Source organism: Mustelus asterias, chromosome 22 (assembly GCF_964213995.1).
Source record: "Mustelus asterias chromosome 22, sMusAst1.hap1.1, whole genome shotgun sequence".
Lineage (NCBI taxonomy): Eukaryota > Metazoa > Chordata > Chondrichthyes > Carcharhiniformes > Triakidae > Mustelus > Mustelus asterias.
This window is the reverse complement of record NC_135822.1, coordinates 58397646-58417858: the sequence shown is the minus strand read 5'-3', so window position 1 is coordinate 58417858 and position 20213 is coordinate 58397646. Positions and strand designations below refer to the sequence as shown.

Genomic DNA, 20213 nt, shown 5'->3' with positions numbered 1-20213 from the left:
ATTTAGTCACTCTCCAAAAATTATACAACCAGGTTTTGTGCCTTTTGGAGTTCTTCTGTTGATTCCGCTGTCTGTAAGCTCTTTCTGATCTGGTACCCTTCGTTAGGTAGACGGAGGGTTCTCTTCAGAGATATTCTAAGCTGGCAGGGAGCTGCTCTTGCCCTCTCGAGGTGCTGAGAGGTGGCAGCTCTTCAGTTGAACTCCCGGCAGGCAGTTGAGTTCCCCTTTTTTTAATTGTGATCACCTCGCACTTTTCCTACACCATGATTGGTTTGATGTTGTCAACAACAGCATATTCAAATTTGAGAGGTTCCTGACAGCTGAGTGCCTTCTTTGAACTGATAGGCCGTCAAAATTCAAAAGCCTGCAAAGCCAGGGTTACCAAGGCAACCCTGATGCTTGGTCCTGGTTACAAATGTTTCATTCGGTGTACCCAGTGTGCACCGGCATTTTAAACATCCAAAGCACCGACGCAAAGCCAGTTTTTAAAGGGGACCACACTTCACAAACTGAACTTCACGACACAGTACTCACAAATGTGTCAGAACGTGCAGGTCCGCGAAGATATCTCTGGGCAGTGTCAGCAGGTTGTTGTTTCCCAGTGAGCTGCAGAGGAAAAAGTGTCAAATGATGGAGATATTGCACTACTGAAAAACAAATTAAGAATTAATTATTTTACAGGATGTGGGCGTCGCTGGCTAGGCCCGGCGTGTATTGCCTATCCCTAATTGTCCCTTGAGAAGCGGGGGTGGGTGAGCCATCTTCTTGGACCATCGCAGAACATTCTGCATCGGAAGGAGGGAGCAAGCAGTGTCAGGGAAACAGTAACCAATGGCCCCCAACTGAGCTTCACCCATCCCAAAGCCATCTTCATTCCACACGGAGCGCTCCATCATTCTGAAACCCCGAGTACACTGATCATTGGGAGGCACAGTGGTTAGCACTGCTGTCTCACAGCACCAGGGACCCGGGTTCGATTCCCGGCTTGGGTCACTGTCTGTGCGGAGTCTGCACGTTCTCCCCGTGTCTGCGTGGGTTTCCTCCGGGTGCTCCGGTTTCCTCCCACAGCCCGGAAGACGTGCTGGTTAGGTGCTAAATTCTCCCTCAGTGTAACCCGAACAGGTGTGTGGGGACTAGGGGGTTTTCACAGTAACTTCATTGCGGTGTTAATGTAAGCCTACTTGTGATGCTAATAATTAAGCTTTTAAACTTAAAAACCCAAGACTTACAGATGGTTTAGAGACTTGAGTCCTCGGAAGGCGTATTTGGAGAGCGACTGGATGTTGTTATTCTCGATGAAGCTGTGGATACACAAAGACAAGGTCGGACTCAGCACAGACATGTTTCCGTGAAGGTGTACATGGCAATGTGGAAAGATGGCAGATACTTACAGGTACTGGAGGTGAGACAAGCCATTGAATGCATCATTTCCAATCAGGCTGAAGGTATTTGAATTCATCAAGCTCAAAGGGAGAGAGAGAGAGAGAGAGGATAAAACAAAACAGAGAGTCATAGAGAGATACACAGTACAGAAACAGGCCCTTCAGCCCAACCCATCCATGCCGACCAGGTTTCCCAAACTGAACTAGTCCCATTTGCGTGCGTTTGGCCCATATCCCATTATGGTATTTGCTACCAAATAAACCTGTTGGACTTTAACCTGGTGTTGTTAAAACTCTTACCATATCCCTCGAAACATTTCCCTTCCATTTTTTTAAAAATTCATTCGTGGGACATGGGCGTCGCTGGCTGGGCCAGCATTTATTGCCCATCCCTAGTTGCTCGAGGGCAGTTGAGAGTCAACCACATTGCTGTGGCTCTGGAGTCGCATGTAGGCCAGACCAGGTAAGGATGGCAGATTTCTTTCTCCAAAAGGAACCAGAGGGGTTTTTCCCGACAATTGTTTCATGGTCGTCAGGAGATTCTTAATTCCAGATACTTTTTATTGAATTCAAATTCCAACATCTGCCGTGGCGGGATTTGAACCCGGGTCCCTCGAACATTAGCTGAGTTTCTGGATTAATAGCCAAGTGATAATACCACTAGACCATCACCTCCCTACGTACCTGTCCAAATGTCTTCTAAATGTTGTATTGTAGCTGCCTCTACCGCCTGCTCTGGCAGCTCATTCCACACATCTCCTGGGTGGACAAGTTGCCACTCAGGTTCCCCTCTCCCCTCTCACCTTAAACCTGTGCCCTCTAGTTTTGGACTCCCCCGATCCTGGGAAACAAGCCTTGGCTATTCACCTTGACCGGGATTCTCCCAAAAAAATTCTAAGTGACGAATCGGAGTAAAAACGGGAGAAACTCCAGATTTTTTTTCAGTGGGATTTTCGAAATGAATCTCCCACACCTCAGAGTGGCTCAGGGAGATTCACGCTGAAAACCAGAGGGCAGGAGCCTATTCCCGCTGGAGAGGCCGGCAGATAGCGCTGAGCATGTGCCAATCTGTCAGTGCCGGTGCACAGTAGCACCGCACTGCCGGCCTCCCGATCGCATGCCCCCCACCCCCCTCACACCAGCAGAGTTGGGACACCAGTTCCCCATTAGTGGGGGGCTGTTGTTGTAAACCCTGCTGGAGTTGAAACAGTCCTGGCGCTGGGGGAGGGGCTGCGGGAGAGGCAAGCGGGCCTGGATACTTCAGTTCCGGGCCCGCTAATAGGATGCAGATTCAAATTTTAATATTTAAGTTCTGACGACCCGGAGACGAGTGGTGGCCAAGGCGCCCAGTGGGGAGCCCGCTAAACAGACTCGGAGAATCGCCAACGCAGCGGGCTGGGAAAATCGCCCCCCCTCCCACCCCCCCTCCCCAACCCTTATCTACGCCCCTCATGATTTTATAAAGCTCTACAAGGTCACCCTTCATCCTCCTCCGGTCCAGGGAAAAATAGTCCCAGCCTATTCTTATAATTCAAACCTTCCACTTCCGGTAACATCCTTGTCAATCTCTTTTTGCACCCTTTCCAGTTTTAATAACATCCTTCTTATAGCCACCAGGGTCTTGCGGCTATCTCCTTCTTCAATCTGCTAGGGTAACTTGTGATCTGATACCATCCCTCCCTCATCCCGGACGACCATTATTTACCTTTTTCCATGCAGTCAATTGGAAGTGGAACTTTTCATGTGTTTTGTCTGAAGTAATGAGTGTTTAACTGGACCTCATTTTAAGCCTTTACTCAGCTCATTAAATGTATCTTGATGTGGTCAGGCCTTCTCGAACACTGTTACTGTGGGAGGTGGTGGCATTGTCGCTGGATTAGTGATCTAGAGATTCAGGGTAAACACTGGCACAGCGGGGTAGCGCTGCTGCCTCACAGCACCAGGGAGCTGGGTTCGATTCCCGGCTTGGGTCACTGTCTGTGCGGAGTTTGCACGTTGTCTGCGTGGGTTTCCTCCCACAGTCTGAAAGATGTGTTGGTTAGGTGCTAAATTCTCCCTCAGTGTAACCCGAACAGGAGTGTGGCGACTAGGGGGATTTTCACAGTAACTTCATTGCAGTGTTAATGTACTTGTGAAACTAATAAATAAACTTTAAAACGAAAGCTCTGGGAACCTGGGTTCGAATCCCACCATGACAGATGGTGAAATTGAAATTGAATGGAAAGTTTACTGATGACCATGAAAATGTTGTCAATTGTTGGAAAAACCCGTCTGGTTCACTAATGTCCTTTAGGGAAGGAAATCTGCCGTCCTTACCCAGTCTGGTCTACATGTGACTCCAGAGCCACAGCAAAGTGGTTGACTCTCAACTGCCCTCGAGCAACTAGGGATGGGCAATAAATGCTGGCCCAGCCAGCGACGCCCATGTCCCACAAATGAATTAATTTTTAAAAAGGTTACCAGGAGGTTGAGAAAGAAATTGAATTCACGCTTATCGAGGCAGAGTTTACCCATGTTCCCCAGCCAGTGTCAGACTGCTCTATAAGTGAGAGTGGTGGTGTATGGGGGACGGTGTGGTGCTTGCATGATTCTGACATGTCCACAATGTTCTGACATGTTCCTCAAAGCTTATCCAGCTGTCAGAGGCCGGGCTGTGGAGGGAGGCCTTGGTGGAGTATGGCTGTGGGGAGGAAGCCTGATTGCGAAGTCCCTTCAAGGAGGAGGTCGGCACTCAACTCCCCAAGTCCTCACACACGGTGAAGCTGCCAGGGTTCCTGTTGTAAAGTTGAATGGCGGCCACTCAAAGTGGCAAATCCCGGTTTGGATTGCTCGGTCATCCACCCTTTGGCCTCAGTCCAAGCCTGGAATGAGGGAGGCAGCTGGGAAACAGATTACTCAGACTTTAACCCCCCTCACTCACCACAAGCCCGGCCTCTCAGGTTCAGGTTTAAAACCCATCCTCCCAATGGGAGAGAAACAAATATCAAAATACAAGCCAGAAAAGAAACAGTAATCGTTGACAAAAGCAAACTCTCCAAGTACCAGGTTTTAACCCTCACTGGTACACTTTGCCAACCATTATTGCTACAGGTTCAAGGAGGGAAACCCAATGGAAGATAATGGATAACTATCAACTGACGCAATGAACTGAGTGGGTCTGATAATCTCAGGAACTACGTGGACCCAATCACCTCCTGCTGCGATGTAATGACTCTTGGTGAGTGGCACAGTGGTTAGCACTGCTGCCTCACAGCACCGGGGACCCGGGTTCGATTCCCGGCTTGGGTCACTGTCTCTGGAGGAGTCTGCACATTCTCCCCGTGTCTGTGTGGTTTTCCTCCGGGTCCTCTGACTTCCTCCCACACTCCAAACGACGTGCTGGTTAGGTGAATTGGCCACGCTAAATTGCCCCTTAGTGTCAGTGGGATTAGCAGGGTAAATACGTAGGGTTATGTGGATAGGGCCTGGGTGGGATTGCTGTCGGGAAAGGCTAGATGAGCTGAATGCAATGTAGGGATTCTATGACTCTATGAACTTGCGACCAAGCCCAGGTTTTGTGGCGCAGTGGGTTAGTATCCCTGCCTCTGATAGTGCGGCACAGTGATTAGCACTGCTGCCTCACCGCGCCAGGTTCCCGGGTTCGATTCTCAGCTTGGGTCACTGTGTGGTGTTTGCACATTCTCCCCATGTCTGCATGGGTTTCCTCCGGATGCTCCGGTTTCCTCCCACAGACCGAAAGACGTGCTGGTTAGGTGCGTTGGCCATGCTAAATTCTCCCTCAGTGTACCCGAACAGGCGCCGGAGTGTGGCGACTAGGGGATTTTCACAGTAACTTCATTGCTGTGTTAATGTGAGCCTAGTTGTGACACTAATAAATAAACTTTAAACTTTAAAAAAGCTCCGTGTTTGGGACCCACCCCAGGACTTGATGGGCAAGGAAGGTGTGTTCGTAACGTAATCAAACAGGTTGAGATGAACGGGACTGACAGGGTAAATATGTGGGATTACAGGGATAGGGGGCTGGGTGAGATTGTAGTCAGTGCAGGATTGATGGGCTGAATGGCCTCTTTCTGCACTGCAGGGATTTATGATTCTAAATCCTTCCAATGCAAGCCAATGGCAGGGGTTCGAGCGGGAGAGATTCTTGATCAGCTGTGTGATGGAGAGAAATTGGAGTCTATACTTCCACCGCCCATTGCTCTTGGCCACAACATGCAGGTGTTTTTTTATTCATTCATGGGACATGGGCGTCGCTGGCTGGCCAGCATTTATTACCCATCCCTAGTTGCCCCTTGAGAAGGTGGTGGTGAGCCGCCATCTTGAATCGCCGCAGTCCACGTTCTGTGGGTTGACCCGCAATGCCGTTAGGGAGGGAGTTCCAAGATTTTGACTGCAAAGGAACGGCCAATATATTTCCAAGTCAGGATAGTGAGTGGTTTGGAGGGGAACTTGCAGGTGGTGGTGTTCCCCATGTATCTGCTGCCCTTGTCCTTCTAGATGGTAGAGGTTGTGGGTTTGGAAGGTGCTGTCTAAGGATCTTTGGTGAGTTGCTGCAGTGCATCTTGTAGCTGGTCCACACTGCTGCTACTGAGCGTCGGTGGTGGAGGGAGTGAGTGTTTGTGGATGGGGTGCCAATCAAGTCGCTGCTTTGTCCTGGATGGTGTCGAGCTTCTTGAGTGTTGTTGGAGCTGCACCCATCCAGGCAAGTGGGGAGTATTCCATCACACTCCTGACTTGTGCCTTGTAGATGGTGGACAGGCTTTGGGGAGTCAGGAGGTGAGTTACTCTCCGCAGTATTCATAACCTCTGACCTGCTCTTGTAGCCACTGTGTTTATGTGGTGAGTCCAGTTGAGTTTCTGGTCAATGGTAACCCCAAGGATGTTGACAGTGGGGGATTCAGTGGTGGCAACACCATGATGGTAAAAGTCCATGTTGCCACAGCAACAAAACTAAATTGTTTTCCGGGGCGGGGGAGGGGGGGGAGGGGGCGATCGGCGGGGGCTGCGGAGGGGGGAGAGGCTGCGGGGGGAAAAGACTCCAGGAAGATAACACTGTATTTTTCATTTCTCTCAGTAACCACCTTAGGACTTTTTTGATAAGTTATCCTGAGACCAACACTTGCCCTGTCCATAATGAAAACATTGGGGAGGCCAGAGGATGTCTTCTGGAGTTGCAGCAGGGTTCAGGCCAGTAAGATGCTGGAGGCAAAGAACTTGTGAATCTAAGGTGGTGGCAAGGAATGTTTATCTATTAGTATTGTTAAATAAAACACACATTTGTCCAGCTTACATACTGGGTTTCTAAAAATGCCTCATTGTAGGACCGCCTAAAGACCATAAAACCATAAGACATAGGAGCAGAATTAGGCCACTCGGCCCATCGAGTCTGCTCCGCCATTCAATCATGGCTGATATTTTTCTCATCCCCATTCTCCTGCCTTTTCCCCATAACCCCTGATCCCCTTATTAATCAGGAACCTATCTATCTCTGTCTTAAAGACACTCAATGACCTGGCCTCCACAGCCTTCTGCGGCAAAGAGTTCCACAGATTCACCACTCTCTGACTGAAGAAATTCCTCCTCATCTCTGTTTTAAAGGATTGTCCCTTTAGCCTGAGGTTGCGCCCTCTGGTTCTAGTTTTTCCTACGAGTGTAAACATCCTCTCCCACGTCCATTCTATCCAGGCCTCGCAGTATCCTGTAAGTTTCAATAAGATCCCCCCTCATCCTTCTAAACTCCAACAAGTACAGACCCAGAGTCCTCAACCGTTCCTCATACGACAAGCTCTTCATTCCAGGGATCATTCTTGTGAACCTCCTCTGGACCCTTTCCAAGGCCAGCTCATCCTTCCTTAGATATGGGGCCCAAAACTGCTCAGAATATTCCAATGGGCTTTGACCAGAGCCTTATACAGCCTCAGAAGTACATCCCTGCTCTTGTATTCTAGCCGTCTCGACATGAATGCTAACATTGAATTTGCCTTAGATATGGAGCCCAAAACTGCTCACAATACTCCAAATGGGGACTGAAAGCCAAAATAATTTCCACATCCCATCAACCAGGTCTATCCAATCTACCTATGACTTTAGGATCAAACATAGCCCTGAGACTAGGCAAAGTAAACAGATTGAATCGCTGACTTTTCCTTGTTTGAGTTCTGAAAATGCGCGAAGAGTTTTCCTTCACACCATTGCTTCATTGATGGGGCAACTCCTAATTGGGGAAGCCATTATTTTCGATTGCCTGAGACATTCACAGGTGAATGGGGATGTTTAAAATGAGATACACGACCCACAGCCTTGGGCAGGTGTGAAGTACAAACACATCGCATTCCCTCCCCAATCTGTACTTACAGGAATTGTAGAGTTCGGAGGTGGGAAAAGGCACGTTCAAGAATCTGAGTGAATTTTGCATTCACGAAGGTTCTGAAACAACAAAATAAAGTTAAAGTTTTATTTATTAATCACAAGTAAACCTTACATTAACACGGCAATAAACTTACTGTGAAATAGCCCGAGTCGCCACACTCCAGCACCTGTTCGGGTCAATGAATCTAACCAGCACGTCTTTCAGAATGACACATTGTTAAATAACTAATACACGACTGAGTTATCAACGACAATGCGTTTTGGATACAGGATATAATAGGGGGCAGCACGGTGGCCCAGTGGTTGGCGCTGCTACCTCACAGCAGCAGGGACCCGGGTTCAATTCCCGGCTTGGGTCACTGTCTGTGCGGAGTTTGCATGTTCTCCCCGTGTCTGAGTGGGGATCCTCCACTTTCCTCCCTCAGTCCGAAAGATGTGCAGGTTAGGTGGATTGGCCATGCTAAATGGCTCCTTAGTGTCAGGGAACTAGCTGGGGTAAATGCATGGGGATAGGGCCTGGGTGGGATTGTGGCCGGTGCAAACTCGGTGGGCCCAATGGCCTCCTTCTGCATTGCAGAATGCTGTGGATCCCTTCGGGTGCTCTGGTTTCTGAGTTTTATTTGTGGAAGCCTTGAGTTTTTACATTATCAGCCACAAGACAGGAGGGAGGCGGTGGCCGAGTGGTATTATAGCAGGACTATTAATCCAGAAACTCAGCTAATGGGCTGGGGACCCGGGTTCAAACCCGGGCAGATGGTGGAAATTTAAACACAATTTTAAAAAAATATCTGGAATTAGGAATCTACTGATGACCACGAAACCATTGTCGATTGTCGGAAAAACCCATCTGGTTCACTAATGTCCTTTAGGGAAGGAAATCTGCCATCCTTACCCGGTCTGGCCTACATGTGACTCCAGAGCCACAGCAATGTGGTTGACTCTCAACTGCCCTCGGGCAACTAGGGATGGGCAATAAATGCTGGCCCAGCCAGCGACACCCATGTCCCATGAATGAATAAAAAGAAACTTGCTCACAGTAAGAATGATCGAGGCTTTACCCTCAACATAATCCAGCCTGAAGCTTGAGTGAACTTGAACAAGTATCTCCTCTGACATTTAATGTTTCTTTTCCAAGCAGAGGATGTCTGATATTAAATGCACACCCTGGCCCCGATTCTCCCATCCCCGCCTGCCACTTTTCTGGCGGGTCCGGCCCGGAGACGCTGGTCTGCGGCCTTGAACAGGAACTTGCGCATGCACGGGGAAGGCATGCGCATCTCCCCGAGACGGGAACAGTCACCGGTCAGACCACGCTGGAAACAGGAACACGTTTGGGGAGCTAGCAGGAGACCCTGACGGAATGAAGGGGGGCAATTGGGGCCTCCCAGGGTATTGGGTAGCGGTGGGTGGTGCCCACTGGGCATGGGCACCCTGGCAATACCAGCCTGTGACACCTGGCACACACAGTAACACGGTGCGTTGTTACATAATATATACAGGAGTGTTACACACAGTAACACGGTGCGTTATTATATAATATATACAAGAGTGTTCCACACAGTAACACGGTGTGTTATTATATAATATATACAGGAGTGTTACACACAGCAACACGGGTTGTTATTATATAATATATACAGGAGTGTTACACACAGTAACATGGTGTGTTATTATATAATATATACAGGAGTGTTACACACAGTAACACAGTGTTATTATATAATATATACAGGAGTGTAACACAGTAACACAGTGTGTTATTATATAATATGTACAGGAGTGTTACACACAGTAACACAGTGTTATTATATAATATATACAGGAGTGTTACACACAGTAACACAGTGTGTTATTATATAATATGTACAGGAGTGTTACACACAGTAACACGGTACATTATTATATAGTATATACAGGAATGTTACACACTATAATACAGTGTTATTATATAATGTATACAAGAGTGTCATACACAGTAACACGGTGTGTTATTATATAATATATACAGGAGTGTTACACACAGTAACACATTATTATATAAGATATACAGGAGTGTTACACACAGTAACACGGTGCGTTATTATATAATATATACAGGAGTGTTACACACAGTAACACGGTGTGTTATTATATAATATATACAGGAGTGTTACACACAGTAACACAGTGTGTTATTATATAATATATACAGGAGTGTTACACACAGTAACACGGTACATTATTATATGGTATATACAGGAATGTTACACACTATAATAGTGTTATTATATAATATATACAGGAGTGTTACACACAGTAACACATTATTATATAAGATATACAGGAGTGTTACACACAGTAACACGGTGTGTTATTATATAATATATACAGGAGTGTTACACGCAGTAACACGGTGAGTTATTATATAATATATACAGGAGTGTTACACACAGTAACACAGTGTGTTATTATATAATATATACAGGAGTGTTACACACAGTAACACGGTGAGTTATTATATAATATATACAGGAGTGTTACACACAGTAACACGGTGAGTTATTATATAATATATACAGGAGTGTTTCACACAGTAACACGGTGAGTTATTATATAATATATACAGGAGTGTTACACACAGTAACACGGTGAGTTATTATATAATATATACAGGAGTGTTACACACAGTAACACGGTGTGTTATTATATAATATATACAGGAGTGTTACACACAGTAACACGGTGAGTTATTATATAATATATGCAGGAGTGTTACACACAGTAACACGGTGAGTTATTATATAATATATACAGGAGTGTTACACACAGTAACACGGTGTGTTATTATATAATATATACAGGAGTGTTACACACAGTAACACGGTGAGTTATTATATAATATATACAGGAGTGTTACACACAGTAACACGGTGAGTTATTATATAATATATACAGGAGTGTTACACACAGTAACACGGTGAGTTATTATATAATATATACAGGAGTGTTACACACAGTAACAGGGTGTGTTATTATATAATATATACAGGAGTGTTACACACAGTAACACGGTGAGTTATTATATAATATATACAGGAGTGTTACACACAGTAACACGGTGAGTTATTATATAATATATACAGGAGTGTTACACACAGTAACACGGTGCGTTATATAATATATACAGGAGTGTTACACACAGTAACACGGTGTGTTATTATATAATATATACAGGAGTGTTACACACAGTAACACGGTGTGTTATTATATAATATATACAGGAGTGTTACACACAGTAACACAGTGTGTTATTATATAATATATACAGGAGTGTTTCACACAGTAACACAGTGTTATTATATAATATATACAGGAGTGTTACACACAGTAAAACAGTGTGTTATTATATAATATATACAGGAGTGTTACACACAGTAACACTGTTATTATATAATATATACAGGAGTGTTACACACAGTAAAACAGTGTGTTATTATATAATATATACAGGAGTGTTACACACAGTAAAACAGTGTGTTATTATATAATATATACAGGAGTGTTACACACAGTAACACTGTGTTATTATATAATATATACAGGAGTGTTACACACAGTAAAACAGTGTGTTATTATATAATATATACAGGAGTGTTATACACAGTAACACAGTGTGTTATTATATAATATATACAGGAGTGTTACACACAGCAACACGGGTTGTTATTATATAATATATACAGGAGTGTTACACACAGTAAAACAGTGTGTTATTATATAATATATACAGGAGTGTTACACACAGTAACACGGTGAGTTATTATATAATATATACAGGAGTGTTACACACAGTAACACGGTGCGTTGTTATATAATATATAAAGGAGTGTTCCACACAGTAACACGGGTTGTTATTATATAATATATACAGGAGTGTTACACACAGTAACACAGTGTGTTATTATATAATATATACAGGAGTGTTACACACAGTAACACTGTTATTATATAATATATACAGGAGTGTTACACACAGTAACACGGTGTGTTATTATATAATATATACAGGAGTGTTACACACAGTAACACGGTGCGTTGTTATATAATATATAAAGGAGTGTTACACACAGTAACACAGTGTGTTATTATATAATATATACAGGAGTGTTACACACAGTAACACGGTGAGTTATTATATAATATATACAGGAGTGTTCCACACAGTAACACGGGTTGTTATTATATAATATATACAGGAGTGTTACACACAGTAACACAGTGTGTTATTATATAATATATACAGGAGTGTTACACACAGTAACACTGTTATTATATAATATATACAGGAGTGTTACACACAGTAACACGGTGAGTTATTATATAATATATACAGGAGTGTTACACACAGTAACACGGTGTGTTATTATATAATATATACAGGAGTGTTACACACAGTAACATGGTGTGTTATTATATAATATATACAGGAGTGTTACACACAGTAACACGGTGCGTTATTATATAATATATACAGGAGTGTTACACACAGTAACACGGTGAGTTATTATATAATATATACAGGAGTGTTACACACAGGAACACGGTGTGTTATTATATAATATATACAGGAGTGTTACACACAGTAACATGGTGTGTTATTATATAATATATACAGGAGTGTTACACACAGTAACACGGTGTGTTATTATATAATATATACAGGAGTGTTACACACAGTAACACGGTGCGTTATTATATAATATATACAGGAGTGTTACACACAGTAACACGGGTTGTTATTATATAATATATACAGGAGTGTTACACACAGTAACACGGTGCGTTGTTATATAATATATAAAGGAGTGTTCCACACAGCAACACGGGTTGTTATTATATAATATATACAGGAGTGTTACACACAGTAACACAGTGTGTTATCTAATATATACAGGAGTGTTACACACAGTAACACTGTGTTATTATATAATATATACAGGAGTGTTACACACAGTAACACGGTGCGTTGTTATATAATATATAAAGGAGTGTTCCACACAGCAACACGGGTTGTTATTATATAATATATACAGGAGTGTTACACACAGTAACACAGTGTGTTATCTAATATATACAGGAGTGTTACACACAGTAACATGGTGTGTTATTATATAGTATATACAGGAGTGTTACACACAGTAACACTGTGTTATTATATAATATGTACAGGAGTGTTACACACAGTAACACAGTGTTATTATATAATATATACTGGAGTGTTACACACAGTAACACAGTGTGTTATATAATATGTACAGGAGTGTTACACACAGTAACATGGTGTGTTATTATATAATATATACAGGAGTGTTACACACAGTAACACAGTGTGTTATTATATAATATATTCAGGAGTGTTACACACAGTAACACTGTTATTATATAATATATACAGGAGTGTTACACACAGCAACACGGGTTGTTATTATATAATATATACAGGAGTGTTACACACAGTAACACAGTGTGTTATTATATAATATATTCAGGAGTGTTACACACAGCAACACGGGTTGTTATTATATAATATATACAGGAGTGTTACACACAGTAACACTGTGTGTTATTATATAATATATTCAGGAGTGTTACACAGTAACACTGTGTTATTATATAATATGTACAGGAGTGTTACACACAGTAACACAGTGTTATTATATAATATATACAGGAGTGTTACACACAGTAACACAGTGTGTTATATAATATGTACAGGAGTGTTACACACAGTAACACAGTGTGTTATATAATATATACAGGAGTGTTACACACAGTAACACAGTGTGTTATATAATATATACAGGAGTGTTACACACAGTAACACAGTGTGTTATATAATATATACAGGAGTGTTACACACAGTAACACAGTGTGTTATATAATATATACAGGAGTGTTACACACAGTAACACAGTGTGTTATATAATATATACAGGAGTGTTACACACAGTAACACAGTGTGTTATATAATATATACAGGAGTGTTACACACAGTAACACAGTGTGTTATATAATATATACAGGAGTGTTACACACAGTAACACAGTGTGTTATATAATATATACAGGAGTGTTACACACAGTAACACAGTGTGTTATTATATAATATATACAGGAGTGTTACACACAGTAACATGGTGTGTTATTATATAATATATACAGGAGTGTTACACACAGTAACACAGTGTGTTATATAATATATACAGGAGTGTTACACACAGTAACACAGTGTGTTATATAATATGTACAGGAGTGTTACACACAGTAACACAGTGTGTTATTATATAATATATACAGGAGTGTTACACACAGTAACACAGTGTGTTATTATATAATATATACAGGAGTGTTACACACAGTAACACAGTGTGTTATTATATAATATATACAGGAGTGTTACACACAGTAACACAGTGTGTTATTATATAATATATACAGGAGTGTTACACACAGTAACACAGTGTGTTATTATATAATATATACAGGAGTGTTACACACAGTAACATGGTGTGTTATTATATAATATATACAGGAGTGTTACACACAGTAACATGGTGTGTTATTATATAATATATACAGGAGTGTTACACACAGTAACATGGTGTGTTATTATATAATATATACAGGAGTGTTACACACAGTAACACAGTGTGTTATTATATAATATATTCAGGAGTGTTACACAGTAACACTGTGTTATTATATAATATGTACAGGAGTGTTACACACAGTAACACAGTGTTATTATATAATATATACAGGAGTGTTACACACAGTAACACAGTGTGTTATATAATATGTACAGGAGTGTTACACACAGTAACACGGTACATTATTATATAGTATATACAGGAGTGTTACACACTATAATACAGTGTTATTATATAATGTATACAAGAGTGTCATACACAGTAACACGGTGTGTTATTATATAATATATACAGGAGTGTTACACACAGTAACACATTATTATATAAGATATACAGGAGTGTTACACACAGTAACACGGTGCGTTATTATATAATATATACAGGAGTGTTACACACAGTAACACGGTGTGTTATATAATATATACAGGAGTGTTACACACAGTAACACAGTGTGTTATTATATAATATATACAGGAGTGTTACACACAGTAACACGGTGTGTTATTATATAATATACACAGGAGTGTTACACACAGTAACACAGTGTGTTATTATATAATATGTACAGGAGTGTTACACACAGTAACACGGTACATTATTATATGGTATATACAGGAATGTTACACACTATAATAGTGTTATTATATAATGTATACAAGAGTGTCAGACACAGTAAACGGTGTGTTATTATATAATGCTTATAGGGGTGTTATATATATCAGCCCAAGAGAAAATAGTAGTTCCAGGCAATTTGTTCTTATCTAATATTAAAGATGAGATTGCAGAGTACATGGAAGTGCATGATAAAGTAGGACTGAGTCAGCACGGCTTTGTCAAGGGAAGGTCGTGTCTGACAAATCTGTTAGAGTTCTTTGAGGAGGTAACAAGGAAGTTAGATAAAGGAGAACCAGTGGACGTGATTTATTTAGATTTCCAGAAGGCCATTGTCAAGGTGTTGCATAGGAGACTGTTAAATAATTTAAGTGCCCATGGTGTTAAGGTTAAGATCCTGCCATGGATAGAGGATTGGTTGACTGGCGGAAGGCAGAGAGTGGGGATAAAGAGGTCTTTCTCAGGATGGCAGCCGGTGACTAGTGGGGTGCCTCAGGGGTCAGTGCTGGGACCACAACTTTTCACAATATACATTAACGATTTGGAGGAAGGAACTGAAGGCACTATTGTTAAGTTTGCAGATAATACAAAGATATGTAGAGGGGCAGGTAGTATTGAGGAAGCAGGGGGGCTGCAGAAGGACTTGGACAGTTTAAGAGAGTGGGCAAAGAAGTGGCAGATGGAATACAATGTGGGAAAGTGTGAGGTTATGCACTTTGGAAGGAGGAATGAGGTGTAGACTATTTTCTAACTTGGGAAAATGCTGAGGAAATCAGAAACACAAAGGGACTTGGGGGTAATTGTTCAAGATTCTCTTAAGGTTAACGTGCTGGTTCAGTCGGCAGTTCGGAAGGCAAATACAATGTTAGCATTCATGTCGAGAGGGCTAGAATACAAGAGCAGGGATCTACTTCTGAGGATGTATAAGGCCCTGGCCAGACACCATTTGGAGAATTGTGAGCAGTTTTGGGCCCCATATGTAAGGAAGGATGTGTCAGCCTTGGAAAGGGTCCAGAGGAAGTTCACAAGAACGATCCCTGGAATGAAGAGCTTGTCGTATGAGGAATGGTTGAGGACTCTGGGTCTGCACTCGTTGGAGTTTAGAAGGATGACGGGGGGATCTTATTGAAACTTACAGGATACTGCGAGGTCTGGATAGAGTGGACGTGGAGAGGATGTTTCCGCTAGTAGGAAAAACTAGAACTGGAGGGCACAACCTCAGGCTAAAGGGACGATCCTTTAAAACAGAGATGAGGAGGAATTTCTTCAGCCAGAGAGTGGTGAATCTGTGGAACTCTTTGCCGCAGAAGGCTGTGGAGGCCAGGTCATTGAGTGTCTTTAAGACAGAGATAGATAGGTTCTTGATTAATAAGGGGATCAGGAGTTATGGGGAAAAGGCAGGAGAATGGGGATGAGGAAAATATATGAATGGTGGAGCAGACTCGATGGGCCGAGTGGCCTAATTCTGCTCCTATGTCTTATGGTCTTATTATGTATGTTTTTCTTCTTCACTTTAATTCCGCACTCTAAGTACTGTCCTGAATTCCGCCAGCTTGCTTTGTTGAAATCTATCTCTGCCCTGACCCATGTTTGTCTCCTTGGTTTAACCTCACCCTTCTCAAAGTTGCCTTGCGATGTCGGCCCCTCACCCTGACTTCTCTATCACGGAAGTTCCAGTTTTCCTTGCGTGGCTGAGGTATGGGGGGAGGGAGGTGAGGCTGTGGGTGGGGGATGTGGGGGGAAAAAACGTTTAATTACAACAACAACCTGCATGCAAACAGCACCTAATATGACCCGTCGCACAGAGAAATACTAATTTATAAAATGCAGGTGCAGAATTCTGACGGAACAGTCATGACAAAGTTGATATTGATGGATAGAGTTCTGTGATAATCAAAAAGGGAAACAAACTTCGTTGTTAATTTTGATTGAATTTTCTGCGGTAATTGTTTAGAATTATTTTTTTACATCTCTTCTTTATCTCCTGGAGAATTGGGCCTCCTTGTTCTCAGTCACTGTCCCTTGAATCTGGGGAACATAGAACATAGAACAGTACAGCACAGAACAGGCCCTTCGGCCCACGATGTTGTGCCGAGCTTTATCTGAAACCAAGATCAAGCTATCCCACTCCCTATCATCCTGGTGTGCTCCGTGTGCCTATCCAATAACCGCTTAAATGTTCCTAAAGTGTCTGACTCCACTATCACTGCAGGCAGTCCATTCCACACCCCAACCACTCTCTGCGTAAAGAACCTACCTCGGATATCCTTCCTATATCTCCCACCATGAACCCTATAGTTATGCCCCCTTGTAATAGCTCCATCCACCCGAGGAAATAGTCTTTGAACGTTCACTCTATCTATCCCCTTCATCATTTTATAAACCTCTATTAAGTCTCCCCTCAGCCTCCTCCGCTCCAGAGAGAACAGCCCTAGCTCCCTCAACCTTTCCTCATAAGACCTACCCTCCAAACCAGGCAGCATCCTGGTAAATCTCCTCTGCACTCTTTCCAGCGCTTCCACATCCTTCTTATAGTGAGGTGACCAGAACTGCACACAATATTCCAAATGTGGTCTCACCAAGGTCCTGTACAGTTGCAGCATAACCCCACGGCTCTTAAACTCCAACCCCCTGTTAATAAAAGCTAACACACTATAGGGGAGGTGGTGGTATTTTGGTATTGTCGTTGGAATAGTAATCCAGAGACCTAGAGTAATGTTCTGGGGACCCGGGTTCGAATCCCGCCACGGCGGATGGTGAAATTCTAATTCAATAAAAATCTGGAATTAAGAATCTACTGATGACCGTGAATCAATTGTGGGAAAAACCCATCTTGTTCACTAATGTCCTTTCGGGAAGGAAATCTGCCGCCCTTACCCGGTCTGGCCTACATGTGACTCCAGAGCCACAGCAAAGTTGTTGACTCTCAACTTACACTCTCTAAGTGGGAGGGCAATTAATGCCGGCCCAGCCACCGATGCCCACGTCCCATAAATGAATTATTTTTAAAATCAAGCAAGTTCAACAGTGATGCTTCCCACAGTCGAACAGTCATTGTGTGTGTCCAGCAACCCCCCCCCCCCGCCCCCCGATGCAGGGGAGATGTCCATGTTGATGAGGGTTACAGAGGGTTATTCTCAAAACCCTTCAAGAGGCAAGGATAGAAAAGTAGAGAGAAAGTAATGATTTGTTACAAAATGTTGGACAATAGATTCAGAAAGCAGACTGTGTTTATAGGATCATAGAATCCCCTACGGTGCAGAAGGAGGCCATTCAGCCCATCAAGTCTGCACCAACCACAATCCCACCCAGGCCCTATCCCCATAGCCCCATGCATTTACCCTGCTGGTCCCCTTGACACTAAGGGGCAATTTAGCATGGCCAATCCACCTCACCTGCCCATCTTTGGACATTGAGGGGCAATTTAGCATGGCCAATCCACCTAACCTGCCCATCTTTGGACACTAAGGGTCAATTTAGCATGGCCAATCCACCTAACCTTCACATCTTTGGACAGGAAGGGACAATTTAGCATGGCCAATCCACCTAACCTGCCCATCTTTGGACATTAAGGGGCAATTTAGCATGGCCAATCCACCTAGCTTGCACATCTTTGGATACTAAGGGGCAATTTAGCATGGCCAATCCACCTAACCTGCCCATCTTTGGACACAAAGGGGCAATTTAGCTTGGCCAATCCACCTAACCTGCCCATCTTTGGACACAAAGGGGCAATTTAGCATGGCCAATCCACCTAACCTGCCCATCTTTGGACACAAAGGGGCAATTTAGCATGGCCAATCCACCTAACCTACACATCTTTGGACACTAAGGAGCAATTTAGCATGGCCAATCCACCTAACCAGCACGTCTTTCAGACTGTGGGAGGCAACCGGAGCAGCACCCGGAGGAAACCCACGCAGACACGGGGAGAACGTGCAGACTCCACACAGACAGTGACCCTAGGCCGGGGAATCGAACCCGGGTCCCTGGCGCTGTGAGGCAGCAGTGTTAACCACTGCGCCTCCCTCGGTTAAGTAATTCCAAGTATCCCTCTGCTGCCGGTAAGAGTATTACCAGCCTGAACTTATCCCGCCATCAACTTTGACTTTACTTACAAGGAGATCAGGTTGTCAGCAAAGCTTTGCGGGATGGATCTGGATGCTACGCAGAATGCGCTGTCCTTGGTGCAGGAGCAGGTCGCGGGACACTTGGGGTCTTTGGCTGCCTTCTTCGACTCCACCGAGAGACATAGGCTGAGGATCCAAAGCAGGAGAATAAGTGTGGGCGCCCAGCGCTTGGAAAGGCTCCCTGTGGGCTTGTCCATCCTGTCAGACGGCTGAAAGCAAGCAGTATGAAAAAGCCTTCAATTGGGCTTTTGGTTCCTGAACTGGCAGGACTGGCTTGGGGGAAGACGGGGGGGGGGAGCTCGTAACTCAGTGGCTGTGACCCACTTCTACAGTCAGAGAGATGTAGCCACTTTCTCGAGGAATCTCCCTGAATTGAATACCAATGTCTTGCTGACGTCCCTCCCCTGTGAGGCCAGCTGACAGCGCTGGCTAAAGAGAAAGCAAAAATGAAGTGCTGGGAGCCTTCTGCCGATGTCAGGCGCTGAATGGGATCGATTGTTTAATCGGCGAAGTCATGTGCCAGGGAGCTGCGGCCAGTGGAGTGACAGCGCTGAACCTGTTACACAGACTGAGATAAAGTCACAGCTTAGGAATCACAGCCTTGGCAGGGGAGATCGGCACTGGGGAAGGCAACTCTTGCTTCACATCCTCTGCAGCGAAGCTACCTCGCTCTTGGAAGTGCCCAAGAACAGTTTCTGCCAGCAGACTTTCGAATAGTTCTATCGCACACTAAGTTGATCTTTCTCTACACCCTAGCTATGGCTGTAACACTACATTCTGCACCCGCTCCTTTCCTTCTCCCCCTGTGTACTCTATGAACGGTATGCTTTGTCTGTATGGCGTGCAAGAAACAATACCTTTTTTTAAGTTTTAAAGTTTAAGTTTTGAAGTGTATTTATTCATGTCACAAGTAGGCTTACATTAACACTGCAATGAAGTTACTGTGAAAATCCCCGAGTCGCCACACTCCTGTTTGGGTAACACTGAGGGAGAATTTAACACCTAACCAGCACGTTTTGATTTTGATTTGAT

The 20213-nt window shown here is 43.6% G+C and overlaps 1 protein-coding gene across 1 annotated transcript in view; it reads right to left on the bottom strand.

Moving 5' to 3' along the window:
- Window positions 1-19378, bottom strand: part of lgi3 (leucine-rich repeat LGI family, member 3) — a 28220-nt gene extending 8842 nt beyond the window's left edge. Inside the window, exons 1-5 of the mRNA XM_078238485.1 lie at window positions 19170-19378; window positions 7737-7808; window positions 1392-1463; window positions 1230-1301; window positions 535-606 (exon numbers count right to left, since the gene is read on the bottom strand). Coding sequence (XP_078094611.1) covers window positions 535-606; window positions 1230-1301; window positions 1392-1463; window positions 7737-7808; window positions 19170-19378 — 497 coding nt within the window. The remainder of the gene's footprint in view (window positions 1-534; window positions 607-1229; window positions 1302-1391; window positions 1464-7736; window positions 7809-19169) is intronic.
- Window positions 19379-20213: the final 835 nt, after the last annotated feature.